The 23,794-nt window shown below is 46.8% G+C and overlaps 1 protein-coding gene across 1 annotated transcript in view; it reads right to left on the reverse strand.

Moving 5' to 3' along the window:
- Positions 1 to 6,803: 6,803 nt before the first annotated feature.
- LOC149351770 (tachykinin-like peptides receptor 99D) overlaps positions 6,804 to 23,794 on the reverse strand; it is a 45,596-nt gene continuing 28,605 nt past the window's right edge. The window contains exons 3-4 of the mRNA XM_089577085.1: positions 10,816 to 10,906; positions 6,804 to 6,941 (exon numbers count right to left, since the gene is read on the reverse strand). Coding sequence (XP_089433211.1) covers positions 6,822 to 6,941; positions 10,816 to 10,906 — 211 coding nt within the window. The 3' untranslated portion in view covers positions 6,804 to 6,821. The remainder of the gene's footprint in view (positions 6,942 to 10,815; positions 10,907 to 23,794) is intronic.

Below are 23,794 nucleotides of genomic sequence, written 5' to 3' on the forward strand. Positions count from 1 at the left end.
GGGTTGGAATTTAGCAGTTTTATTTTTACTCCATCTTAATTTCAGGCTCCAATTTCGTTTAGTTTCGTTTTGTTTTTGGCTGATATTATTTCTGATATATTGATACGATGTTGCGAGGTCGGGAACGGGTATTTATGTGCAAGCGGGGATTTGGGACGTCGCTGAACGGGCAGCGTCAGGCGGGCTCCACCGCACAGTCTCGCGCCCATCGAGTCCGTCATCACCTTTCCATGGCACTGCAGTGCGGCAGCGCCGCAGCGCGGCATACCAATATCAATTGTCTGCTTTTTTTTTCGTGACGTACCTGGTATTTCTATACTTTCGAAAGTCACGCACAATGGACCTCATTGGCATGCTTGCTACTGCCACCAGTTTTTGCCATTAATTAGGGCGGAGCAGTCCTCGCAGAATGAAAATCTATTGCCACAGGAAAAAGTAACAGTGCCGGAGCTGAGCGATCGGGACGTGAGAGAAAAATGTTAATGGAAGTTCTCTTTTTTTTTTCTAACAACTGGGTTGGGTAAAAACATCCCAAATCAGCGGAAAATAAATTGTGGTATGCAGCCGGTTAAATACGGGCATATACGCTTGTCATGCTAGCATAGGGCACATGAAGCAAGACATTTCTGTCTATCCTTTATGTCGGAATAATTTGAAGTGGCTGTGATAAATTCAAGGCAGCTTCTTGCTTGCGACTCGCTTGTCGCCGCTTCACTTATGGAGTGAACTGTGCACCCAGTAAACGCTTCACAAAAACAAAGGAAAAGCTACTGCAACCGAAATCGAGATGTGTCCAAAGGGTAGCGCATGACTGAACTGCCGCGGAAGGCAGGACATCACACTTCATCGCGGTTCATGCTTATGGTTTCGGGTTGACGGTGGCTTGTACGGTTACAAATATTGTCACTGTAACTTCCTCAAGAAAGTAGCGGCCCTAACAGATGGCGCTACGCTAGGAGGCGTATTTGCGAGCAGGTGTAGCCTCCCAGTCTGCACCTCTATGTCTAAGATTCCAGCGCAATGCCTAAAAAAATATTGCTTCGTTCAGCGACCCCGTTGACTGGCTCAAGAAGTTTCTTTTCTCTTGAAACGGCATTGCAACTCGTACTTAATGGGCAGCACGCTGTGTAGTATATGCTTAATGATGCGGAACTTTATTGGTTAAAATCCAATTTTAAAACATAAATTCGGCATATTAGTATCGTTATTTTATTTTTTTTTTGCTGTTTAAACTGAAAAGTCCCACCCCTCGTTACGCCTGCGCGACCCGTGCAAACTCACTCTTTACAAGAAACGCCGAAACGGCTATATGGGCTCTGGCGCTAAATTCTTATTAAGCGCACAGCTTCCCGAGGGCCACATGCTACACAACCTTCAGGCCGAGCAGGTGTAAGCCGACATTTTTAGCCCTGTGTTTGGGGCGTGATAGCCTTACGCGCTGACGAGTGATAAAGCCTAACCCAATAACACCTGATCCTGGAGAGGAAGAAGCCATAGCAGGAATTGCGCTCCCAGCTCTAAGACCGGTCCCTCAAGCTGGGGAGGAGGGAAGTTGCCGCCATACTGTCGCGGGCTGCCATTGTTTCCGCAACAGTGTCGCCTTGTCAAGGTGGGTTCTTCCACTTTTGGCTGCGGTCTCCGGAAACGGGAACAAGACGAGGTTGTTTCATTGTCGGCAGTACGCCTTTGGGTCTGGCGGGCGACGGCGCCGTTATTCCCAGTGAAGTTTATCCCCACCGTGACAATTAGCCCAGCGAGGTCTCGCGTCGACTTAGTCCATCCGCTCTTGTCGCTCGTCGGCGAAGAGCGGGAGTGCACCCTTCCTTCTTGTGACTAGAGGGAAAAGGACGCTGCCGCGGCTCAATAGAATCGGTGCCATGCTGTCGCATATTTGTGGACTCGTCGGCCTTGACATCACAGGAAATCCCACCTCAATTTGATGATGAGGTCAGGAAGCCTTCGATCTTAATAGTGGCCAACAAGTCTGGGTGGGCTTCAGCAGCTAATACCTGTTTCATCTGTTCAATGCAGGGAACGAGCTAGAATCGTGACGCTGCAGCACAGACGCAACAACGTTGTACAGCGAGAAATGATCCTTCTATGCTGTATAACGACGACGGTGTGGTCACATTTCTGCTGCAGCATCACGGTTCCAACAGGCTGATGTGCTTGCACGTATAAAAATATCCATCGCTGTATCCGGCGGACTGTTTGCTCAACGCAAGTTTCCGTAGATGCGTTGCTCCAATCGCGGCACGGTTAAAGTTGCTAACACCGCTACGTGGGAGCGCATCATCACGTGACATTTTCTGAATTTCACGTGCTTTATTTACAGCTTGAAAAATGAGCTATGGAAAAGTTACTTTGACGAAAACAAATCAAATAAGCATTTCTCATCGTGTTCTACGAATTTTACACTCAGTATTTTGCGCTAAAGTTAATCACAGAAGATTTAACTGATTTGCCTTTGTAAGAAGGAAATAACGCATATTCTAAAATATGTGCTGATCTGGTCAAGACTACTTACAACCCTGCACAACTGGAATGAATCTTCGCACAGCGCGTTGTCGTTTTCGAAACTCTTGCAAAAAGTTAGCAGATGCACACTGGATGCTCCCTCTTGTGAAAAAGCCGAGAACAGCTGGTAGCATACTTGCAGACTGCGAGCAGTTTACCTCTTCCATTGCTCCCGGGAATGGGCCTGGGACGGGCCTCACGCCAAACTACGACGGCCGTGCTGGAATCTGTAAAGAGATAATTTAGCGGGCCTGGGCCGAGCCCCGGATTAAGAATGATGCCCGTGCGATGTTCTAGTATTGAAACCTGTATGCCGATGATTGTGCAGAATCTTCCCCGTCGTTGTCTTGCACAAATATACGAGTTTCTTCATCAGATCAGCGCTCTATAGTGCGGAGTAGTCCCCGACGGTGCGACGTCCCACGACGAGACCCCGTGATTGTCCGAAAGTGGGGCATAAGGTCAGACTAAGCTCATTCAGCTGGCGCTAACAGAACATAATGGTTACTGTCTATTTTTTTCTTTTCCGTAAGCATTCTGCATTCTTGCGTAGAGGCCTTTAACCGTTTTCCTCTGAGCATCAGGATAGATACACTTTAAACGGAGGGATAACGAAGCGGAACGAAGTTTTCCTCTCACTTTTTCATGCAGTCTTCTGTCTTCGTAGTTATCCGGCCTGTTGGACGCGAGTGGCTTACCTTGAAATATCGAAGTCACGCGCGTCTACTGCTGCAATGTCGATAAGGTGATGAGCACTGCTTGTCTCAAAAGTTCTATGCTGTGGTTAAACAAAGCCCGGTCAGGAGTCGCGGAGATTCTGATCCCGACGTCTCCAAAGAGCGCGTACCTGTCGCCGCCACCGTTCGGTTGCTTGCTTTCGCTCTGAGCACATATTCGCACTAAAAAATTTGCGAAGATACACGAGGACTAAGCTGAGACAAACACAAGGACGAGCGCTACTCAAAACTGAAGTTTCATTCCAGAAACATGCACATATAAAGAGGAAAAAAGAAAACAAGACCAGAGCAAGCTATCATCACGAACATCACGTATCACCCCCTGCATACCCGAGTGAGTTATGCCAAAAACCGAAACTCCCTATCAGAGAAGCGGACAGAAGTCTGACTGACGCATTTATCTCCACTGATACGCATGCATGCTTCCATGAGCTCAAGCACGATTTGATCCTTGTGCCCGAACAAAATTGTTGTTTTGTCGAAGAGCGGTTTACACTGCATGTTCTTATTGTTCGTACCACAAGTGCGGCAAACTTTAGGAAGGTTATCAAGGGTTTTGTTTTCTCTATTTATATGTGCATGTTTTCGCAATAAAACTTCATTTGTGAGTAGCGCCCGTCCTTGTGTTTGTCTCGGCTTAGTCTGCGTGTTTCTTTGAAATTTTTTCTGCAAGCATATTAACCAACTAGTATTCGCCTAATAAATAGGCAGCGGCTGAGCCCTTCTACTGAATTCCGGCCTGTTTGTCGTCAATGCAATATGAGAGCATAACTTGACCAAAACTTGAACAATGTGAGCTAATTCACGGTTAGGAACCTGATCTGGTGATGCGAGAACGAGACATTTTTTGTTTGTTTATTCAGTGTCAGGATGATCATTTAAACTTTTCGCATACCTAATTAGTTGATGAAGCTCTTTACTTCGAGGTCTCGTATACAACATGAAAAGCCCCCGCCCACAAAAAACAAACAAACTGGAAAGTGGGTATTTTTTTTCTATTCTATTGCTTTGGTAAACTGCTATGCGAGAAAGAACCGGTCCACTGACTCATTTCCCGTCATCAACGTAGGTTTTGCCTTCAACTTTTGCGTTCCCGTGCTTTTATTGCTTGTATACAACGCCCTTACTATTACACTATGGCAGATGTCTCTAGCCATAGACCTTGACATATGGCCGCAGACGACCCTTGCAAGGCAATGAAAGTACGCGTTCTCTGAATGCTACCGTCATTGTGTAAGCTTCATTTTACAAGCGTTTTATTTGTGCCGCTACGGAATGCGACAAACGGATAGCTGTTTCGTTCCTGTTAAGCGTCTCATGCGTCACAAGCAACATAACCACGTTATTGCTTTCCTTGGTTCTGTTTCTCGCATTGAATAGACAGGCTTCCTTGCCAGAGCAACAGGTTATTTATTGCCTTAGGTTACCGTGTAATATAAGGAGAGATAGACGTAGGGCGGCACTGTCGGGCACAGTAACGGCGGCGCAGCGATGCGCCTGAAAATTGAGGCCTGTAGAAGGAAATTCGCATTCAACATCTCCCAGAAAGAGGTACCGTATTTCGTCGTTCCTTTGGTACAGCAGGCAGCGCTCTTGGTGACGTAATGCTACCATCTGAGTTAACTATTTTGCGCTGGTTCTTGGTATTTTCCTTCCATGGTGGCACTCCGATTGCTTGGAATATTTTCACTGAAGGTGTTTAGCCACGGTGAAGACGGCGCAGAGCCTGTAACATAGCGGCCTACGATTACATCTGTATGGAACTGCTATGCTCGTATGGTCGATCTCCGATCTGACCTGAGAGTATTTGTAGGAATTATTTTCTGTATAGCAGTTATGGAGTCATTTAGGCGTCCTGCAAAGTTCATAATAAGCGCATCGCTTTCATAATAGTAATAATCAGCACCACCACTAGCCCTGATTACCTTCAGCGCAAGACGAAAACTTCGCCCGTTCATCTCCAATTTGTTATATCCTGCGTCAGCCGTGGCCGCGCTATGCAAACAACTTTCCTTATCTGCTCTGCCGACCTAACTTGCTGCCGTCTCCAGCTAGGTTTTCCTTCGCTTGGAAACCACTCTGCTACCCAAGAAGACCAACGGTTGTTTGCTCCTTTCATTAGAAGTGCCCCACCCATATCCATTTCCGCCTCTTTATCTCCTCTAAGATATCATTAACGCGACTTCGTGGTGCAGTCCACGTCGCTCTACTTCTGTCTCTTAATGTCTGCTCTATCATTTGCCTTTTCTCCTCAGGTAAAATAAAGCATGCGACAAGCTTTCCGTTTTAATGGCTATAGAGCGAGCCGTTGTAGAAATGAAGCCAGCGACAAACGCAGCGACGGCTCCTTTGGAAACTTTCAAAACGTCTGGGCCGAATCTTGCTTCTTAAACATTTGTTCGTGCTTTAGGCAATCTCTTCCACTGTCGCATATGCTCTATCAATCGCCGTAGTGCATGGGGCTTTGTCCAAGTCTAAACCATCGGCGGTTTAGTAGGTTAGTCGGTAGGCACGTTGCTAATGCGGCTTCGCTGCTTACAGACGGATTTATTGAAATCTTATCGCAGGGGTTCTCTCGGTATGCAATGGCTCGCCTTTTTTTCCTACTAGTTTTTTTAGCAAAATATCTCTTGGGCTCCTTTGCTTCTTGAAATTCCTATTGCGCAAATTTCAAGGCAGCGGATTTCTTTAACCGCCAGTTTCCTGAAAGCATTTGACAAATTAATATGTTTTTCTTTCTCCTGGCACGCGATCACTTTCATATATTTTCTAACAAATCAAAGAAATTTAGCTTCCCTACAAAGCTCTGCCACTGTTTACGTCATTCAAGAAAACAGAAATCCAGAAAACTAAGTGCTGCAGATATTGATCTCGCCTGCACCTGAGCAAAATGTAGCGGACTGCTTAAATTTGAATTTTATTGTGAATTTCGTCAATGGTGCGAAAAACGCAGCATCTGGTTACGCACGAAGAGCCTCTGCGTGATTTCGTGTCACAATCTGTACGCTGAAGAGTTAAGGTGCAAGTGTGGCCTATTCAGTAGAAAAAAAAATACCATTTGTCTCACCATCCTTTCTGAAGTACGTAGTTATCAAAAAGCGAAAGATTTGGCCAAGCTTTGAAATCGATAGCAGACATAGGGGCCAGCAGTTATCACACCTCACTTGGAGCCCTTACCAAAAGATTCCACTTTAAACGTTTGATTCCTTGGTTCTACTGGTATGTAGCGCCTTGAGTAGCACACCTATTTTAGTCTTTTTTTCTGCTCTGCTTTCATTATGTGGAACCAAGATGGTAGCTGCGGTGATTCCCGGAATAAACACTAGGAGCAAAGGCAACGTAACGTATAGCTGCTGACGGCAAACCTCACAAATCAGGCGCGTGACAGTCAGCATGAAACAGCGTGCGCACCGTATTATGAGCTTTCTCGTTGTCACTGTTGCTTCGGTGTGTGTGTGTGTGTGACAGATCATCCAGTGACAGACACTCAAGTTAACACATTCCTTTATTTTTGTCCATGCAGGAGGCTGCGAGCAACGTGGTGGGAGGACGACGCGCGCAGCGCGTCTAATATTTTATTCGGAATGACACCTGGCTGATGATCGACGAGGCCATGTACGCGCTGTCTTCAAACTTCCTCTTGAGGCAGCACGACATTCTCGCCTTGAACTCCGCGCTGAATTTCTCCTGCGAGCGAACAAAAGAAGCAGCGAAACGGGAGCATGAGGCTCATGGAGACAGCAGCGACGGCCAGGAAGTGGCCTCACAGTACTCGAGCGAGCAAAAAAAAAAAAAAGAAGAAAGCGAAAGGCTTTCCAGTCTTGCTATCTTTTCCGACCTAATAGCGCATCTTTAGAGTCTCTGCACGCGTGTCCACCCGCGCGCGCCATCGCTACCACCGCCGCGTCCGGACCGTGTGAGGGCATTCGGGGCGCAGGCCAACAACGGTCGTTCACAACGTCGGGACATGGTCCCAATTCAAACCTCTCCACGGCGCGAGCATCGCGCTCGAGAGAGCGGAAGTAGATCACTTTCTCAGCTTCCGCAATCGGGGCCGCGCGTGCGCCCGCCACAGGCGGCCCGACAGGACGCCTCATCTCGTCGCCGGTGCTGATGACATGCTCCGTTAAGTGTCGCGTTCGTGTCCTCCTCCTCCTCCTGGGCAGGCGCGCGCACGCACGCACATTTCGCTGCCCACGCCGCAATCGTCGCGTCGCGAGGTCGCCAGGGCGGCGCGAGAACTTGCCCCCGTAGACACGGCTGGCAGGGGACCATAAGGCCCACCACGCCGGAGGGCGCCGGCCTGAACGACGCCCCTCGGCGGCGCGCCGAGCTCCGGCTTCCTTAGGGTTCCCGCGTCGTATACCGGCAGCGCGCAATCGTGAGCCGGTCGCTAGACGCGGCCAACATTCGGAAGCGCGCGTGAGTCACGTTTTACTTCACTTTGCGAAACCGGGCAGTGTACACAGAGACGTTAAGCCGACCTTTCGGGGGTGTGGGTTCGTTACACTCCTCTCGCCCTCGCCCCCTATTTGCCTCTTTTTCTTGCTCTCGTTTTATAGAGTATTTTTTTTTCCACGTCGTTCACTGCGCCCTGGAAACAGACAACTCCTTCTCGCCACTTTATATTCGGGTCCCGAAGGACCGTGGGATCATGGCGCCTAACTCAATTGAAACGAATTCCGTGCCTCGAGCTTATCACACAACCGACTCCGCTAAATGCGAGTCTGCACACGCTTCGCAACCGTTCCATAAAGGAGCAAAAAGTGCGCTAGAGCCGCTCGTGCGCGCTTCGCATTGGTCAGGTAGTCTCTACCTTCACGACTGTTGTTTGTTCCCACGCATGTATTCAAAAGCATACGTCCTTCAATACAAGCTTGTCCTTGATATTAATGAGCACAATTCTGACTGTGACGCCTCTTATACAAGTAGTTTCTCGCGAACGTGGTCTGCATTAATGGAGCTCCCGAGCTCCCTGCCAGCGACGCACCGGGCCATAAATTTCTTATACCTGTCCAGCATATTCCTAAGGCTTTCACGTATGCCTTATTAGTCTAACATGATCTTTAGTCATTCTGGTCAGTATGTACGGCTGCCAAGTTTCGGCGAGGGAGTGGCGATGTTTAAAGTCGATCACCGTTCCACTAAAGTACGTTGTTCTTACAGGTATGGTACAGTGGCACAGGCTTAAAAATATCCCCTTTTCCTGGCAAATGGCCCAGGAGTTCGGAGGGGGCCGGAGCTGCCTTTGTGACAGACTCAGGACGACGTTCCCGCAGTTAGTTGTATTTTTATTCCAGTTTTTGAGCACTGAGAACTGTGAGGGGATGGAGCGCCTTGATAATTATATTCGTAAAATATTTGAAAGGGCATTGTATAAGCGGTCTAAGAACGCTCTGCATTCATCGAAATCATTTTTCTGAGTACCTTAACCATTTTTCTCTCCAGGCGAAGAGGGCGCTTCACGCGACGCGAAGGGACACTCAGGTAAGCAAAGTGGCAGGAAAAAGTGAGAGCAAAGCGATCCGAGCAGGTTCTCTATACACCGCAGGCTCCCTGGGCCGGACAGGGACCCGTAAGCAAGGTTGGCTTGGTGCGGCACAGTCTGCACTCACGGCCTCAACGGCGGTCCTGCAGTTCGGACCGAGCATTTGTTATTCTTCTCGACTCGAGGCGAGCAGTGAAAAGTCTCCCCCCCCCCCCCCCACCCCCACTTCCTCTACGTTTCATTTCTGTTTCTCTTCTTGCGCCTCATGCGCAGGCCACTTCCGTTCTTCTTTTTTCTGTTTCCTAGGCCGCAGTTCTTGAAGAACAATCGCGTTATGCACGATAGGCGGCAAACGCAGTCAGTGCAGCGCTCCCTCCCCCTTGTCCCCTCTCCTGAAAACCGCTATGCGGGCAGCCAGGCTGGGCGGTAGGCGTTGCGTGCTCCGCTTGGGCCTCCACGCGGCCGGCGCCTGGAGCCGCGTGCGGACCGAACTGCGGCGGGTCTTTCTTCAGACGTAAGGCTATTGCGCGGATTTGGGTCAGCGTGTCTTTTCATCTCGCACGAGGTAGATTTTCCTTTGTTCTTTCCTCACCACGCAATGCATGAGGTCTGGGGAGAAGAAGTGGAAGGGAAAGAAGGTTCGAACATTTCCAGTAGGTCCGCCAGGCTCGCCGGCTCCTATTCTTTCGCGTATGCGGCGTGTTTGTTTTCATGGACCTTTTTCTGCTCGCTCGGAATCGCGCACTTTCAGTGCGAAGGGCACCGTTGTGGGAACGCCGCGAGCCTGGGCCGGTCTGAGTGATGGAGAGCGCCAGCCGGAGTGCCCGATGCGGCGTTTATGCCCTCCTCGGCGCGCTTTGCATTTCTATTGGAGGGCGCGCGTGCGCCCGGGCTTTCCGCACCGGCGAGCAGCCCACAGCCGCGCCGGAGTACTCGGTGTATATTTTTCGTCGTAAACGCGACGACAATTCACTCTGCGCGCGAGCAGCTCCCGACGCCAATTCCGTTATTTATTGACAGGAGCTCGCGAATGCGGCAGCGTCGGGACGGCGTTACGCCTGCTGCGCGGCTGTTAAATTTGGAAGCGGCTGCCTTGAATAAGCGCTGCAGCCTCGCAGTAGTAATATGCTCGACACATTTTTTCTTTTGTTGACTGTTGTTCTGTTCTCGTCTGTCATTTCGGATAGCGATTGCCAGTCTTTCGGAAAGGCACCGCATGCGAGGTGTGTGTTTAGGGGGGTGGGGGCAGACAAAATCTCATTATTCAGCTACGGGCACAAATGGGGTTTGCGCCAACTATAGCGTGCACAATGCTGTCCGGTTTCAGAGAGGCAGAGAACGATTGTTCGAGATTAGGCTGAGCAGAATGTTTGAGATCTTCGGTGGAAGTTAACGCCGTGCGTTTCTACACTCTGCTGCGCTATAACGTAGTGGCAGAAGCAAGTGCGGAAAGTGCCATCAGTTAACATCAGAGCAGCTGCTCAAAAAACCGTACAGCCACACGTTGCAAATATGATCGCCCAGAAAACTGAATTAATGCTTGGCGATTCTATGTTCGTATTCGTCGACATTATCGACAAAGGAGGGTGTACGGCTTTTATTCTAAAGGCACTTTGTGCGCTGCGGGGTGGTCTGCAAGTGTAGTGAGCGGAACTCTGGCAACAGAACGGCTAGAAAAAACATGACAACGCGGATGGGCGCTACAAAGGAGATAACATAGCTTGTATCCTTCTACGAAAGCTTATGGTACTCGGGTCTAACATTTATCTCTGCGCTAACACCACGACCTTCTTCTCCTCCCACTAACAGTTTGTCGTATAGGACGCTATATCTCGTGTTAAATGTTGAAAAAAACCTAGAACATAGCAAAGAGTAAACAGAAGGAAGAAAAACATTGCTAGAGAAGAAAATAAATCACCTACTTAATAGCACAGAGTGCTCCCAAACAAGAAGTTCATGCACACTATTTTTCGTTCCAGTACGGCTAACTCTAGACAAAGAGGTGAACGAACAAATGATCTTGCTTGCTCCCGCTCGGCGCTGAGAGGAATGTCTCGTCCGGGATGTACTTACGCTGTAAATGGCGTAGATGAAGGGATTGTAGCAGGAGTTGCTCATGGCCAGCCAGTGCATGCAGAACCAGATGACATTGATGTAGCGATATCTGCAAAATATTTTACAAGCATTGGCTCAGTGGCGAGGTATGTACAAAATACTCAGCAAATACAAAACAAAAACACTCAGATAGGCTGGATATTTCTCACTTTGAGTTCTTTTCAGTTCATTTTTGCGTGCGAGTACAGCGTAGTATACAAAGCAGCGATGTGTACTCGCAGCCCTGTGTGACGTTGCAGGAAAATAAAATCACAGGTACCCTACTGCTAAGGTGGGCCGAACCTTGTTTTCAGTGGCTGCTTCTCCCACACTGTACACTGTCTCGTTGGAATACCAGCCGCACCACGCCACGCGAGTTTTCGATGGCTCCGAAGAAAGACTAATAGTGTAGCCCAGCGCACATACCTTTCGCATTTGGAGAAATAAAGAAACAGCCTATCACGTTATCCCTTATGAGACTTTAACACACAGCGCGCTTCAATTCATAGTCTCCAAGTCTTTTGTTGTTATTGTTAAGGAAACATAGCTGTAGTGTAAGGCAACATAGCTATATACATGAAAGAGTTTTCGATCTAATATAGCAATTCCCTTTAGAAATTCGGTGTTTTAGGCAGCTCAGCCTGGGCAGACATTGGGACCGGATCGTAAGAACGGGTTAAGTCGGGGCAGTTCTTCAGTTTGTACAGCTCCGAGCAACACTCCAAAGAACCTTGCGCACCAACGTGTGTATTGACAGCTCCGTTTTGATGAATGCGGGCATGACGAACAAATATCTCATTTCTTGTTTTGCTCGAATAGTGCCTCTTCGAAGTCACACGTTTTCTGTAAAAGTGCAGATAACGTTCGACGAAAATCTGAAGACCGTTTCTTCAGGGCGGCCGGTAGTGTAAGCAGCTAATGGTTTGTCCTCTTGCACGACCACTTTGCGGTAAAGAGGACTTTCTGTATTATCGAAATACTTTCGGCAACGAATGCTCGTCGCTCTAACGTCGGTTGGAACCATTAGAAAAGAAACGCCACTCAGCGCCAATAACGTCGCGAATTATTGAATAACCCCTCTGGCATGCGAAATAGTAGAACTCAAGATGCGCGCAGCGCACTAATTCAGTATTCGAAGAATAGGCAACAGAGGCGTCAATTGCACGTCCATGAGAAGCTAGTATCAAGAAGATCGGCTTGCTTGAAACGCCAGTGCCCTGCAAGGTAATCGCCTGTCGGATTCTATGAGCAGTTCACATTTCGTGTACGCATTCAAGCCCCGAGAACACGAACGTTTACGTCATTCCTGCAGAACTGTTCTCGGTGGCAAAATGGTTACGTTATTTTAATTTGTAGTGCAATTAGTTTTTTTTTCGCTTGGTAAGAAAAAGCTTAGTTTACTTTCATTAGTAATGTACACCTTCAACGACGGAAGTCAAAGATGCTTGCTGAAAACACATTTGTGCCGATCCCTGTGCCTCTATGCCCTTGAAACTTCCATCTCGCTGTGCACTGTACCATCCAGTCACTACGATGCGCAGTTCTTCGAGCCACGCGCCTGTGTGGTTACATCTGAGTTCCTTTCTTTCTTTGACCACGCTTCCCCAAAGGTTTTAAATTTCTCAGGGCTGAAATTTATAGCGGGACAACCAGATCACCTAAAAGCATCTGCAAAGCACTCGTGGTAGTTCGTTTTGTTGCTCTGCAGACCCCTGACACCAAAATTTGGGTTTGGACTAGTTGATGGTACGTAAACTGCCAATATTCGGAACAGTGTCGCTAGGCATCGAGAAACACGATGGCACACTGGAGGCAAAGAGGCGCTAAGTGAGCCTGTTTGCCTTCACCATATTTTTTTTTTCTAGTGCCTCATCCGTTACTCTGCTCTGCTGAATATTTTTTCTTTAAAACCCCCGGGTACTGCGCGAACATCTAGTGCAAGGTGAATTTAAAAGCATTCTGTGACATTTCGTGGCTCTTGACAACTTATGACATGCCTGGTAATATGCTAATAGTTCTTCTCCGTATATTCTGCGTATGCAGGCTTCTTGAAAATAAAGGTAAGGGTGAAAGATAGCAAACAGAAATCTTAGCACGACGTACCAACGCTCGTAAATTGGTAAATGGTTATTTCAGCAAAGCCAAGAGTGACGGGAGGATAAAAGACAAAAAAAAAAACAGTATTTGAGATGGTTTAGTCGTCTGCACGCCTATAAGGGACCGAAGTTGGAGTTTTGCTCTGCGACGGCAGCCTCGGTTGTTCTCCTGGCGGAGATGCGCGGCCTTTTGCGAGCACAACGACCAGCGGAGCCCTCGGAGCGCATGCGCGCGGTAAAAACGAGGTGAAAACAGCGAGCACCGCCAAAAAAGTGTGGTTTAAAATTTTTGTACGTTTAATTGCTGGCTTTATAAAAAATATAAATTAAAACTGTTCAGTTAATCGGTGCGAAAAAGTCGTGATTAATCTAAAATCGATGACGGACGCGCTCTCCTTTTCAAAGCGCGCGCTCGGGGCGCAGAAGAGAGTCAGCTTGCCGTGTGGTATCCACGTTGGAAAGGTCATTCTTCTCTCTTTCTAATGTACGTGACCTCTCTTGTCAAGAGACTGGCTAGCCATGAATACAACGGCAAAAAAGGCAGACTTGAAATTTTTGAGGTAGCGAGGTTTCACTGTGTTGGACAAAGAAACTCGATTACTGTTGGTGCCAGCACCCGCACATAACCGATCAAATATTTCTTCCCGCCACCCCGTTTGCTCTCCATGGTCATTGGATACGTCCACCGATAGCATTGCCGTTTCTGATGTCTGTTATTCACCCGGAAAATACCGTCATCGAAGAGGATTCTCTATGCACTCGAAGGACAGAAACAAGGCACCGCTTCTCCAAGCCAAGAGGCAGGTGTTGAAAGAACAGGTACGCAGTTAGGCTAGCGTTACCCGCTGTTCGCCTTTTCGTTTACCAGCCATAAAGGCGGCCGCAGCTGTATTAGCGTTCAACGTTCTTTAAACGTGCTCATCCCAGCACTTCCCACGCCGGATGTCGAACGGAAGGCAGCACTTTTGAATCAAATTGCGACTCATGCGCAAGTACTCCCATGATGCTAACGAATAAATGTCGAGCCGATAGTCTTTTATTAAGCTCTTGGCCTCAAAGACACCCCGGTGTCAACCTTTGCTTCATTAAGTACTTCTCGTGCAGTGTGGGAAGAGTTGAAAGAGCGAAAACCCTTGCTGTTCTTGAATTTACCTTCGTCCAAATGCCCACAAATTGGTAAAAAAGCTAGAGTACTCGTGACTTGCACACAACTAGGAGCATGAAGGAAGCCAAGAAGGTACGTCTGCGTTTTCCGAGCCCAAGCACAAACGCTTGAGTCGCCAAAGCAGCCAAGAAGACGGAACACGTTACGCTGTTGCTGCTAAATGGCCCTGTGTGGACGGGGAATTCATTAATAAATAACTCGCAGGGGACTTCTTGTAATCTTTTGCGCTTTTTCAACCGACTGGATCATTTCGAAAAAATCGTTTTAATATCAGGCCGCTGGGTTTCTTCTGGCGTGAAATTTTTTGCTGAAGGGGCTATCATTCTTCAGAGTGCATAGCGCAAATTCTGAATGACTATTGAGAACAACCGAAGCAGCACGGTTATTCACACAAACTTCTTTTCGCAGAAAAAGCGTAAAAGTGAAAACACTGCTCAACCCCTGCTGTGGGCATTCTCTGTGCCTTAGAGAACACAAAATAAGTTGAGACTTAAGTTTGCTCTCAAAACAACAGTTTTCCTAACTGCGCACAGCTACTACAATCTTTGATAGGCATAACTTCAGCCAGAAGAAAAAAAAAGTAGCAAAATATTCCAAAGAGTTTATGGTTTATGGCTGTTTAGCGTCCCAAAGCGACACAAGCTATGAGGGACGTCTTAGTGAAGGGCTCCGGAAATTCCGACCACCTGGGGTTCTTGGGTTCTTCAATGTGCACTGACTTCGCAGAGTACACGGGTCTCTAGCATTTCGCCTCCATCGAAATGCGACCGCCGCGGCCGTGATCGCACCCGCGTCTCTCGGCTCAGATGCCGAGTGCCAAAACCACTGAGCCACTGCGGCGGGTATTTGAAGCAGTGTCTCCAAAGATAAATGCCCACAAAAAGTTCCAGTAAGATTACGCAAGTGGTTCAAAAGTTGGAATATTTGGGTTGTGTTCCCCTTAATATAGCAGACATTTTGACCATCTGAGAATTCGAGCCAACACCTCTTGTTTTGTTGTCAGTGCGACCTAAGTTGCGACCGTACGGCGCCCCCTCCTGCCATTCAGAGGAATCAGCTTCTTTCCTATTCCTGCTGTTCACGGAAAGGAAGGGTGCAATGTTTGCTCCACCGGTGAGTGATTACGGAGGCTCGGCACAACAACGGTGACTGCACAGGGCTGCTCTTGAGGGTGGGGAGGTAGGAGCAGAGCAGCCGACGGTGGCATCCCCCGACCGCCATTCACCGTGGAGGGGGCCCACACTGCAGCCGCTAAGACGACGGGAATTTTCGGCAGCGACCTCAGAAAGGCCAACGGATCTAACTTCTGCCGCCCGCGACTAATTACTTGCGTCGAGGACTGGAACAAAAAGAGGCACGAACGCAAGCGCGTAAACAAACATTGCAAAGAAACGACGCAACTGCGCTGCTGAGCGCAGCGACTTGTGCAGCCCTCTCCACGGAGGGCAGAGACGCACGGATGCCGCAGGGCCCACTGGCCGAAGTTTTCTCTCCTGTATGGGGAGGCAGCACTGCTCAGCTCCGACCCGAAGATGCAACTTCACGTCGTGACAAGAGCCCTGGAGGTCTCCGGGTGCCATCGGCCACCTAGCGCCTCAGGATCACCCACAACACTTCAACAAATTTAACCAAATAAACGTTTTAGCCTCTTCCTCCTCCTCTCCTGTATGACATACCTGAATTCCCAACGCACGGCAGAAATGAAAAAAGTGAGCCAAACGGAGCTTGTGGAGCGCAATGCCACAGGAAGTATTTTTTTTTTCGGGAATTAATAGCACTAAAGTATAATGAGAGTTACGAGGCTTCAGAGAAAAGTTAGCTGAAGCCGATAATGTGCCTGTCTTCAAACACACTGTGTGCTATCCCGTGGATCACAAAATTCGCGCCAAACTCTGCGCTATCAGCTTTACTTGTGCTATTGCGGGTCTGTAAACGCGCACTAGCAGTTATTTCATCAGTACGCGCCTGGACAACCTCAACGTGCGATAGATTTTCGTTTGGTGCGACACAAACAATTTCGTTTGTAGTCAGAGTATGGCTTCATTAAAAGATACTCCTGCGACTGTATTCTATAAGCTGTCCATTCTAAAATGGCCATTCCGCGTCCGTGTGCTCCTCTGTCATGGGTCCCTCAGATATACCCGCGGCATTCAAAGCGTCTGTTGAAAGCGACCCGGCCATTGGATAGAAAGCGACCGGACCTCACCGTTGACTGCATGTCGCCGCCAATGGCAGCCAGTGGTGAAGTCCGGTCCCCTCATGTTGACAGAGCGCTGCGATGAACTTCACCAGCGGCTGCATATCGAAGTCAATGCCAGCCAATGATGACGTCCGGTTGAGAACCACCAAGCGGCCTGGTCGCTTTCCACAGGCGCTTCCACAGACAGAGTACCAGACGAACGCAAAATGGCCATTTTATAATGTGCTACAGCTGATGAAATACCGGCCCTGGTACTTTCGGAGCAAGAACGAAAGTCCCAACAGTGACTACTTATTTTAAATGCTTGTCATGAACAACGATGCTAATCACTGCTATGTGTTTGTTTGTTTATTGGGGTTTAACGTCTCAAAGCGACTGAGGCTATGAGAGACGCCGTAGTGAAGGGCTCCGGAAATTTCGACCACCTGCTATAGGATGAGGCTTTGTGGACGCTCACCGCGAACCTGTGCGTCACAAAAGCTGATCAACGGATCTTTTTTTTGTTCAATCCATCATTAAACCCTTCATGGAAATACTGATTAAATCGCGTTTAGAAATAATAATCATCACGAGGTGCTAATGGAAGAGCGGGGCAGAACATTTTATCGGAATTACGGAAAGAAGAAAGTCCATAAATATTCGCATGAAAATTATTAGAAAATATAACTAACAAAATGTACAACAGTGCACTGCATTCAGGATTACCATAAAACAGTCGTATATACACAAGATTAATATCATAATTAAATTAGATGGGAACGTTTCACTTGTTTGAGGATAGAAAAGAAAGAAGCAAATATTGTAACTTATGATCCTATTGTCAGGCGTGCTTGACAAGGCTATATTCGAAATAACGTCTGCTTGCAGTAACTTAGGCTGCGTCAAAGAAGACGCAGATATTTTGAGACGAGAATCGCGCAGTGTTTCTATGCGTTGTTATCTGTGTTCGTGGGAACATAACTATTTCAGATATCGGTTAAACACGCGGTAAAACAAGGTAACAACAGAAACCGATAAAGGTTATCACCGAGGAAGAATATAAAGTTGCGCAAAAAGCGGCGACCATGATGGGGTTATGTAAGAAAACATAACAATACGCGACGTTTCTTACCACAGGCAGGAGTATTGGCCATGGCGCCATATTTTTGACGACTCCTTTCTTTTTACCTCCCGTACTATTATCAACTAAATTGATTGTAGCATCCAGACAAATAGCTAGCAGCCAATTCCATTCACCGGCTGCGGTATAAATACAGGGTTCACCCGCCCCAAAAAAGTAGAAGGACGAGCTGGGAAATTTATCGAGGCAAAATACTGCCGCATGTGCCCATGCACCTTAAATGGAACGTTCAAATAAGGCAAAATAAGTAAAAGAAATGAAGCAGTAATGCATTACTAGTAAATGTTAGTATAGCCAGTTACGTACGACGAGAGGGACAACGATGAACCATATACCGTGAGGCAACACTTTCGTAGAGAGCCCCGATGTCCCAAATTATTTGCCTTCGCTAAGGCTGTCCGTGTTGACGTCATAGCCGCCAAATCTTCGTGACGTCGTGGTATGGAAGAGGCATCATAAGCGTCACTCGTGTGAATAACGAAGTTAATATGTTATTCTGGAGTGGAGTACGAGCAGCACTCACGGCGCTAACCGTACTCGTGTCTCTGTACCGCGAGCTCTCACCGTAAAAAAAAAAAAAAAAGAGATTGAGCAAGAAGCCCGGAAGCTTCCAGGCATCTCCTAGCGCGCGACTTAATGTTATTTGCGTCTGTGAAGATTCGTGCGTGCACAACCCACGCTGCTGCCTGATTTTTCTTGGTGCTATCTTTGGATTCGAACTTACGAGGAAACAGTGTATGGCCGAAATGTACCACACCAAATAGAGCGAGGCATTTCCGTCTCGAATGCTGTTCTTCCACACTTCCTTTTCTTTTTCGCCCTAACATAGCTCCCATTTTGTATGCCAGCGCTGCATGCATGGGCTTCGTGTTTTTTATATTTTTTTTCGGGACACGTTAGCTACATTGCAGTATAAGGGAACTAGCATTTCCTTCCATCATTTACGTTCCGTGGGGTTTGCGGGAGTTACTTTTCTGTTGTGTGTTTGTGTGTGTGTGTGTGTGTCTTCATGTGCGTATGTTCTGTGTGCATGTGCGTATTCGCGTTGGTTTTGTGCGTGCGCGAACATGCGTTTGAAGAGTAGAAAGGGAGTGGAGATGACGGCCAAAGGCCTTCCGGAACGAGTGCTCCATCGCAGTGAGCACCACGCGAAGAATAACATTTGGTATGCGAAAGCGCGCAAAATATGCCGTGGACTAGGTAATTCTTTGCTAAACTGTTTTAGCATGCATAAAGAACGGGAATGGTAGAAATGCAAGTCATCAGTGCGTGATCTGAAATCCAGCCCGTCGGTGGAGAGTATATGATAATCCAAACAAACTGTTGTTTTAGCAAAATATGAACCAAGGTATCCATAAAGACAACTTGCACACAAGTGTTCACCTTAAACGACATTTAACTGCGGCACGCGCGCTTGTCGCACGCGTGTAGAAAGAGAATGAAGCAAACAGTAATACTTCGTGAGCACATCACCTCCCATCGCTGTCGTGTAGGAATTGTGTCCTTGATGGCAATGAAAAACAGCCATATTTTTTGGTCGAAGCCCTGCTCGTGCAAATGTACATTCAGAAAGCCTGTGAACCACACAAAAGAATCGTTAATTGAAAGATAGGGCTCTTGTGGGACTTCTTCCGTGTCCTTTGCACCTTAGTGCGGTAGAAGGCGGTGGAAGAGCAGAAAGGCGCCGAAAGAGAGAGCAGTATCCGACTGCTGCCAGCATCTTTTAAGTCACATGAACCCGTAGACACATGAACCCTGTAGACACGCCTTTTTCCAATACCCTTTGTTTTTGGCTCAAATTAGCAGAGTACTCTCATCGGAATAACACGGAATAGTATTATTTATTTAAAACTCATGCCTTTAACTCACAAAAAAACCTGTGGCTGATGCACACGTATTATTAGAGATATTTTTTAGTTGAGCTTTCTACATGCGCACCCCTCTACGTCATTGCATGTGTGTGTGTGTGTGTGTGTGTGTGCGCGTGCGTGTGTGTGCGTGTGTGCGTGTGTGTGTGTGTCCTATCGTTGCTGCTCATTACCACTTTATCTTCGCCTAGTTTTGCTGTCGCGACATTATTCTACTAATGGTTGCAACTGTCACTGCTGTACAAACAGCCCTGATCAAGGCTGACTACCTTAGAAATTAATCCTTCTTAAATTTTCAAATATCCCAAAATGAGTCAACCTTGTAGTTTCTGTGGGCAAAAAACATGCGACCGACCTACAAAAGTGCGCAGGTAGGCCTTGAAAGAAACCGGACGTTCACCATAACTGATGCAGATGCATTGAAAAATACTCCTTTTGGGCAAGTTTTGCAATTGTCACTAAATTTTGTCGATTAATTCGGCATTGCGGTCTTTCTTTTTTTAAATGGTCGACATTCTTTACATATGTAACCCCATTTATTATTGAACGTGTTACTATAAGGCACAACGCAGTGCTTGCTACTGGGTTCTGGGTACCGGGTCAATTCTTGTTAAAACTTCTTAAAATTATTAATGCTACAAACGCGATATTTACTTACTATGCTGCACAAAAGCTGTAGAATTACTGTGAGAAGGACATTGTAGAGCTTTCTTTTTTATTAAGTTTTGCGACCAATTTTAGACGTGCTAAATTGGCAAAATCGGGTACAAGCCTTGCTTGCAAGTTCGAAAAATTTTTGCTGTTCATACGTCAGCACAAATTTCTTTCTGAACCGTAGGAAACATAGCGAGGCTAAGAAAAGGGCAGAATAAACCATGTGGGACATTTTACACGTCGTAGCAAGCACATTGCAAACACACAGATGCCTCTCTTCCGCTGTCCTCTATGTCTCTCCCTAGCCTACATGCTCTTCAAAGGCGAAGAAAATTCTCTTGTGCTGCTGCAAGCAATAGGGCCAAGAGCCGTTCTGTGAACCAACGGCCAGCCTTTGAAACGCAGAAGATTCATTGGCGTGCGGGGCCAGTATAGTTCGCGTGAATTTGCGCCGATGCGTTGCAATTTTCAGCCGGAGGTCGGCGTTGTCCACGACAGCAGCGCCTTTTGTTGCGATGGCGGAAGCTCTCCTCTAAAGGACAAGACACTTGTTTGCACTGGCCCTGACCGTGAGAAAACACGCATACCATAGCCGCTCTTCGCCATGACAGGGTCCGTCCTTCTGAGGGCCGCAGAGCAGCGTCAACAAACAAAACAAACAAACAAACAAACAAACAAACAAACAAACAAACTCGCAGGCTTTAGCTATATGTAAAAAAAAAAGAAAGTGTGCGAGTTTTAACGCCGGACAGTTGTGAAACATATGAAGGATAGGTATTTCGCCATATTTATTGAGAAATTTATTTTGTGATTTTCTCCACAGCCTTTTCTCCCAGCTTATGTACGCAACCTTCTTAAGCGGGTTTCAGCAAAATTGATTGATAAAACTAAGCATACCGTTGCTAACGCGTTGCCGCGGCGCACAGAGCGGTGTCATATCAGCACCTCGATCGCGTGGAAATAGATGTCACACTGTCGACTTTTGACACGCCCTGTGACATACTGCTCTCAAGCCCCAGGATGATTTAGATCACCTTCGTTTCGGGCCATCAGGTGAGCGCGGGTGCTTTCGGTTACGAGGTTAAACAGTAACATTCCACAGATAATAATTACGCACCCTCTCCACGTGTGCTTTCCCCGTACATCGAAGTCTTAACTCTGCGACCTCGTTGCACGCCCTTGTGCGAGACGTCAACACCTAAATCTACATCTTCCCAAAGTGATCGTTTTCGAAGAATGGCGGGCTGTTTCCAGCACCGTCTGTTATTACTCCAATGGCTCTATCCTCAATTCGGCTAAATGACTCTACACTGCCGGCGTAAGAGCAAGAAAGCACGAGCGTCTTGAAGAAAAACTAAATCGTTCAGATAAGCGGCTCCTTTCCACCTGCTGTTTTCAATCTTCAATTAGGCAGTCCTCATCTTAATGCCGTTTGCGGGAGCTTGAGACGTACACAACAGGACGTACGCTTTCTAGGTACGCGGATCATTACGGCCTTAAGTGATGCGTAATTTCGGCGTCGTTAGCACTAATGAATGCTTTGTCCCGGCGATTGCTTCGGTTCAGTAGATCTTGAGAACTTTATATTCACCTTTTGAAGACGCCATTCTGCTCCTAATCACCAATTTCCCAGCTCTGCATTTTTTAGATATAGATCCAGGCTTTAGATACCCATCTTGTTCTAGCCTATGACAGGTAGCGTTCATGATGCCGAACATGGCTTTACAACAGAAACAAGGTATCCTTTCTGCAGCTGCAGGTGTGTGATAATTTTTTTAACCCTAAACATCAACTGGCTGGCTTCGTGCTTGCATTATCTGGAATCATAATTAAGGGAATGGGAGGCGCTGATGAAAGCAAATGCACAGGCTCATTATAAATTACGCCACTAGTACAGTTTAAGGAACAAGTAATGCAAATACAAGCGTTATTCAGTAGCTTCGCGTAGGTATGCACGGCGTAAACAAATTTTATGCTATCAAAGAGCAGCGAGGACCCATGCTCGGCAATTGCAAAGAACTGCAGTAACGATGTCAGTTTAGCCTGATGTGATCTCTACGTGATCTCTACCGTGAGCTTGTATATATATAATTTTCGCTGAAAGCATAAAAAAGAAATGCGCAGCGGTCAATATTCGCTTGCGCGAGCTTTGCTTGGCCTGTTTTGCGCATATACAGGGTGCGTCAGCGAACACTTTCAGAAATTTTCAAAAGTAGGCTTTGTGGGACAAAAATATAGCTTTTGTGGCATAGTATTACCAGTTTTAGCGGACACCAAAAAAACGGTGAATCGCTTTAAGTAGTAAGCTGGTTAACTCTTTTTTAATAACTAACTTTTTAGCAAGTAGAGTAGGGCGCCTAGTTCCAATTAGAGATTTGTAGCCGGTCGTTAGTAATAACCATATGAGTCTGTAAAATTTCAAAAACGCGAATACCTTTCGTTGCTTTGCCTGCATATTTTCGCAAGAGCATGCATTTTCGCACGATGCAGCCAGATTTTGTCGAGCTACAGCGGCGAGGGTAATCGCGTTTTCGAAATTCTAAAAACTGATATGGTTATGACTAACGACCGGCTAAAAATCTCTAATTGCCACTGGGGACATAATTCTACTAGTTAAAAAAATTAATTATTAAAAATTATTTAACCAGCTTACTACTTAAGAGAATTCACCGGTTTTCTGGTGCCTGACGACGCTGTTAATATTACGCCACAAAAGCCATGTTCTTACGCCAAAATCCTATTTTTGAAATTTTTTCAGTGTTCGCTGAAGCACCCGGTATTCCCCAAAGAGGTACAGGAGTGTGAAGGCTTTTTCCATTTCTTAGCTGCTCTTTACTTCGTGTTATGTAGATACACGCTGATTATTAGAAATACCGAATAAGTAGACGTACTGCGTGGTAATATTTAGTTGCGTTCACAACTTGTAAGGCTGTGATATTTTCTTCCGGTATCGTCATTTAGTGCATAAAATTAAGTATTAGGAAGCCTAGGTCAAGTGCTCAATTGCGCGCAAGGGAAAAGCGCGAGAAGAAATTATTTGTTCCCTAGACGTGTTAAGGTGCATGTTTGCGCTTCCTATTCCCAGCTTTTCAAATTACCCCATCCGTGTGAACATTGAAGAAAAGATGCATTTACGCAGAGGAGTGTAGTGCATCAGAGTATATAGTTGCGCAGCTAAAGCAGCGTCGAAGGGAATTAGAGAAGAACAGGCGCGTGGAGTACAGCATCCTCATTAAAAATTATCGCAAGAAAAGCTGGCGCAATTTTTTGCAGACCGAAAAATAAGTCACTGGACTCTCCACCCATCCTTGCGCTTGGTTTAACATGAGTTGAAGTAGCTTCCTCAGTAAAATTTCAAGGCGTGACGCAGCAATGTGACATGTCATTGGACTTGCATGTCGATAATTTTTGTTAACAAACTCTCAGGTATGTTACGCAAGGTGCGTGGTTTACTGCCACTTAGTATTAGAATTTTCTCTTTACAACGCACTATTTCTGTCAAACCTTTTTGTATTTCCACTTGCTGTGGGGCATCAACATTTTCAAACACAAATAGGCTGCACAAAAATACAGAAAAAGGCCGTTAGTTTCATTGCAAACTTTCCTTTTTATCCTCATGCCTGACCACTTTGGCATGTTTATAAATAACAAAGGTAACTAAACTCTATAATGCATTGCTAAATCAGCACTGGGAAAGAAGACGAAAAAACCCCGACTTCTTTTTTGATGAATTCACTAACCAGCAGCCAAAAGTAAATATTACACGACACGAAGTCACTGCATCTATGCCATCTTTTCCGACGAATTACGGTCGTACAATGCTTCGTTTTCTGATCCACAACCTCCTTAATTTGC

The sequence above is a fragment of the Amblyomma mixtum genome, chromosome 3 (genome assembly GCF_055824585.1).
Source record: "Amblyomma mixtum isolate Tamu chromosome 3, ASM5582458v1, whole genome shotgun sequence".
Taxonomy (NCBI): Eukaryota; Metazoa; Arthropoda; class Arachnida; order Ixodida; family Ixodidae; genus Amblyomma; species Amblyomma mixtum.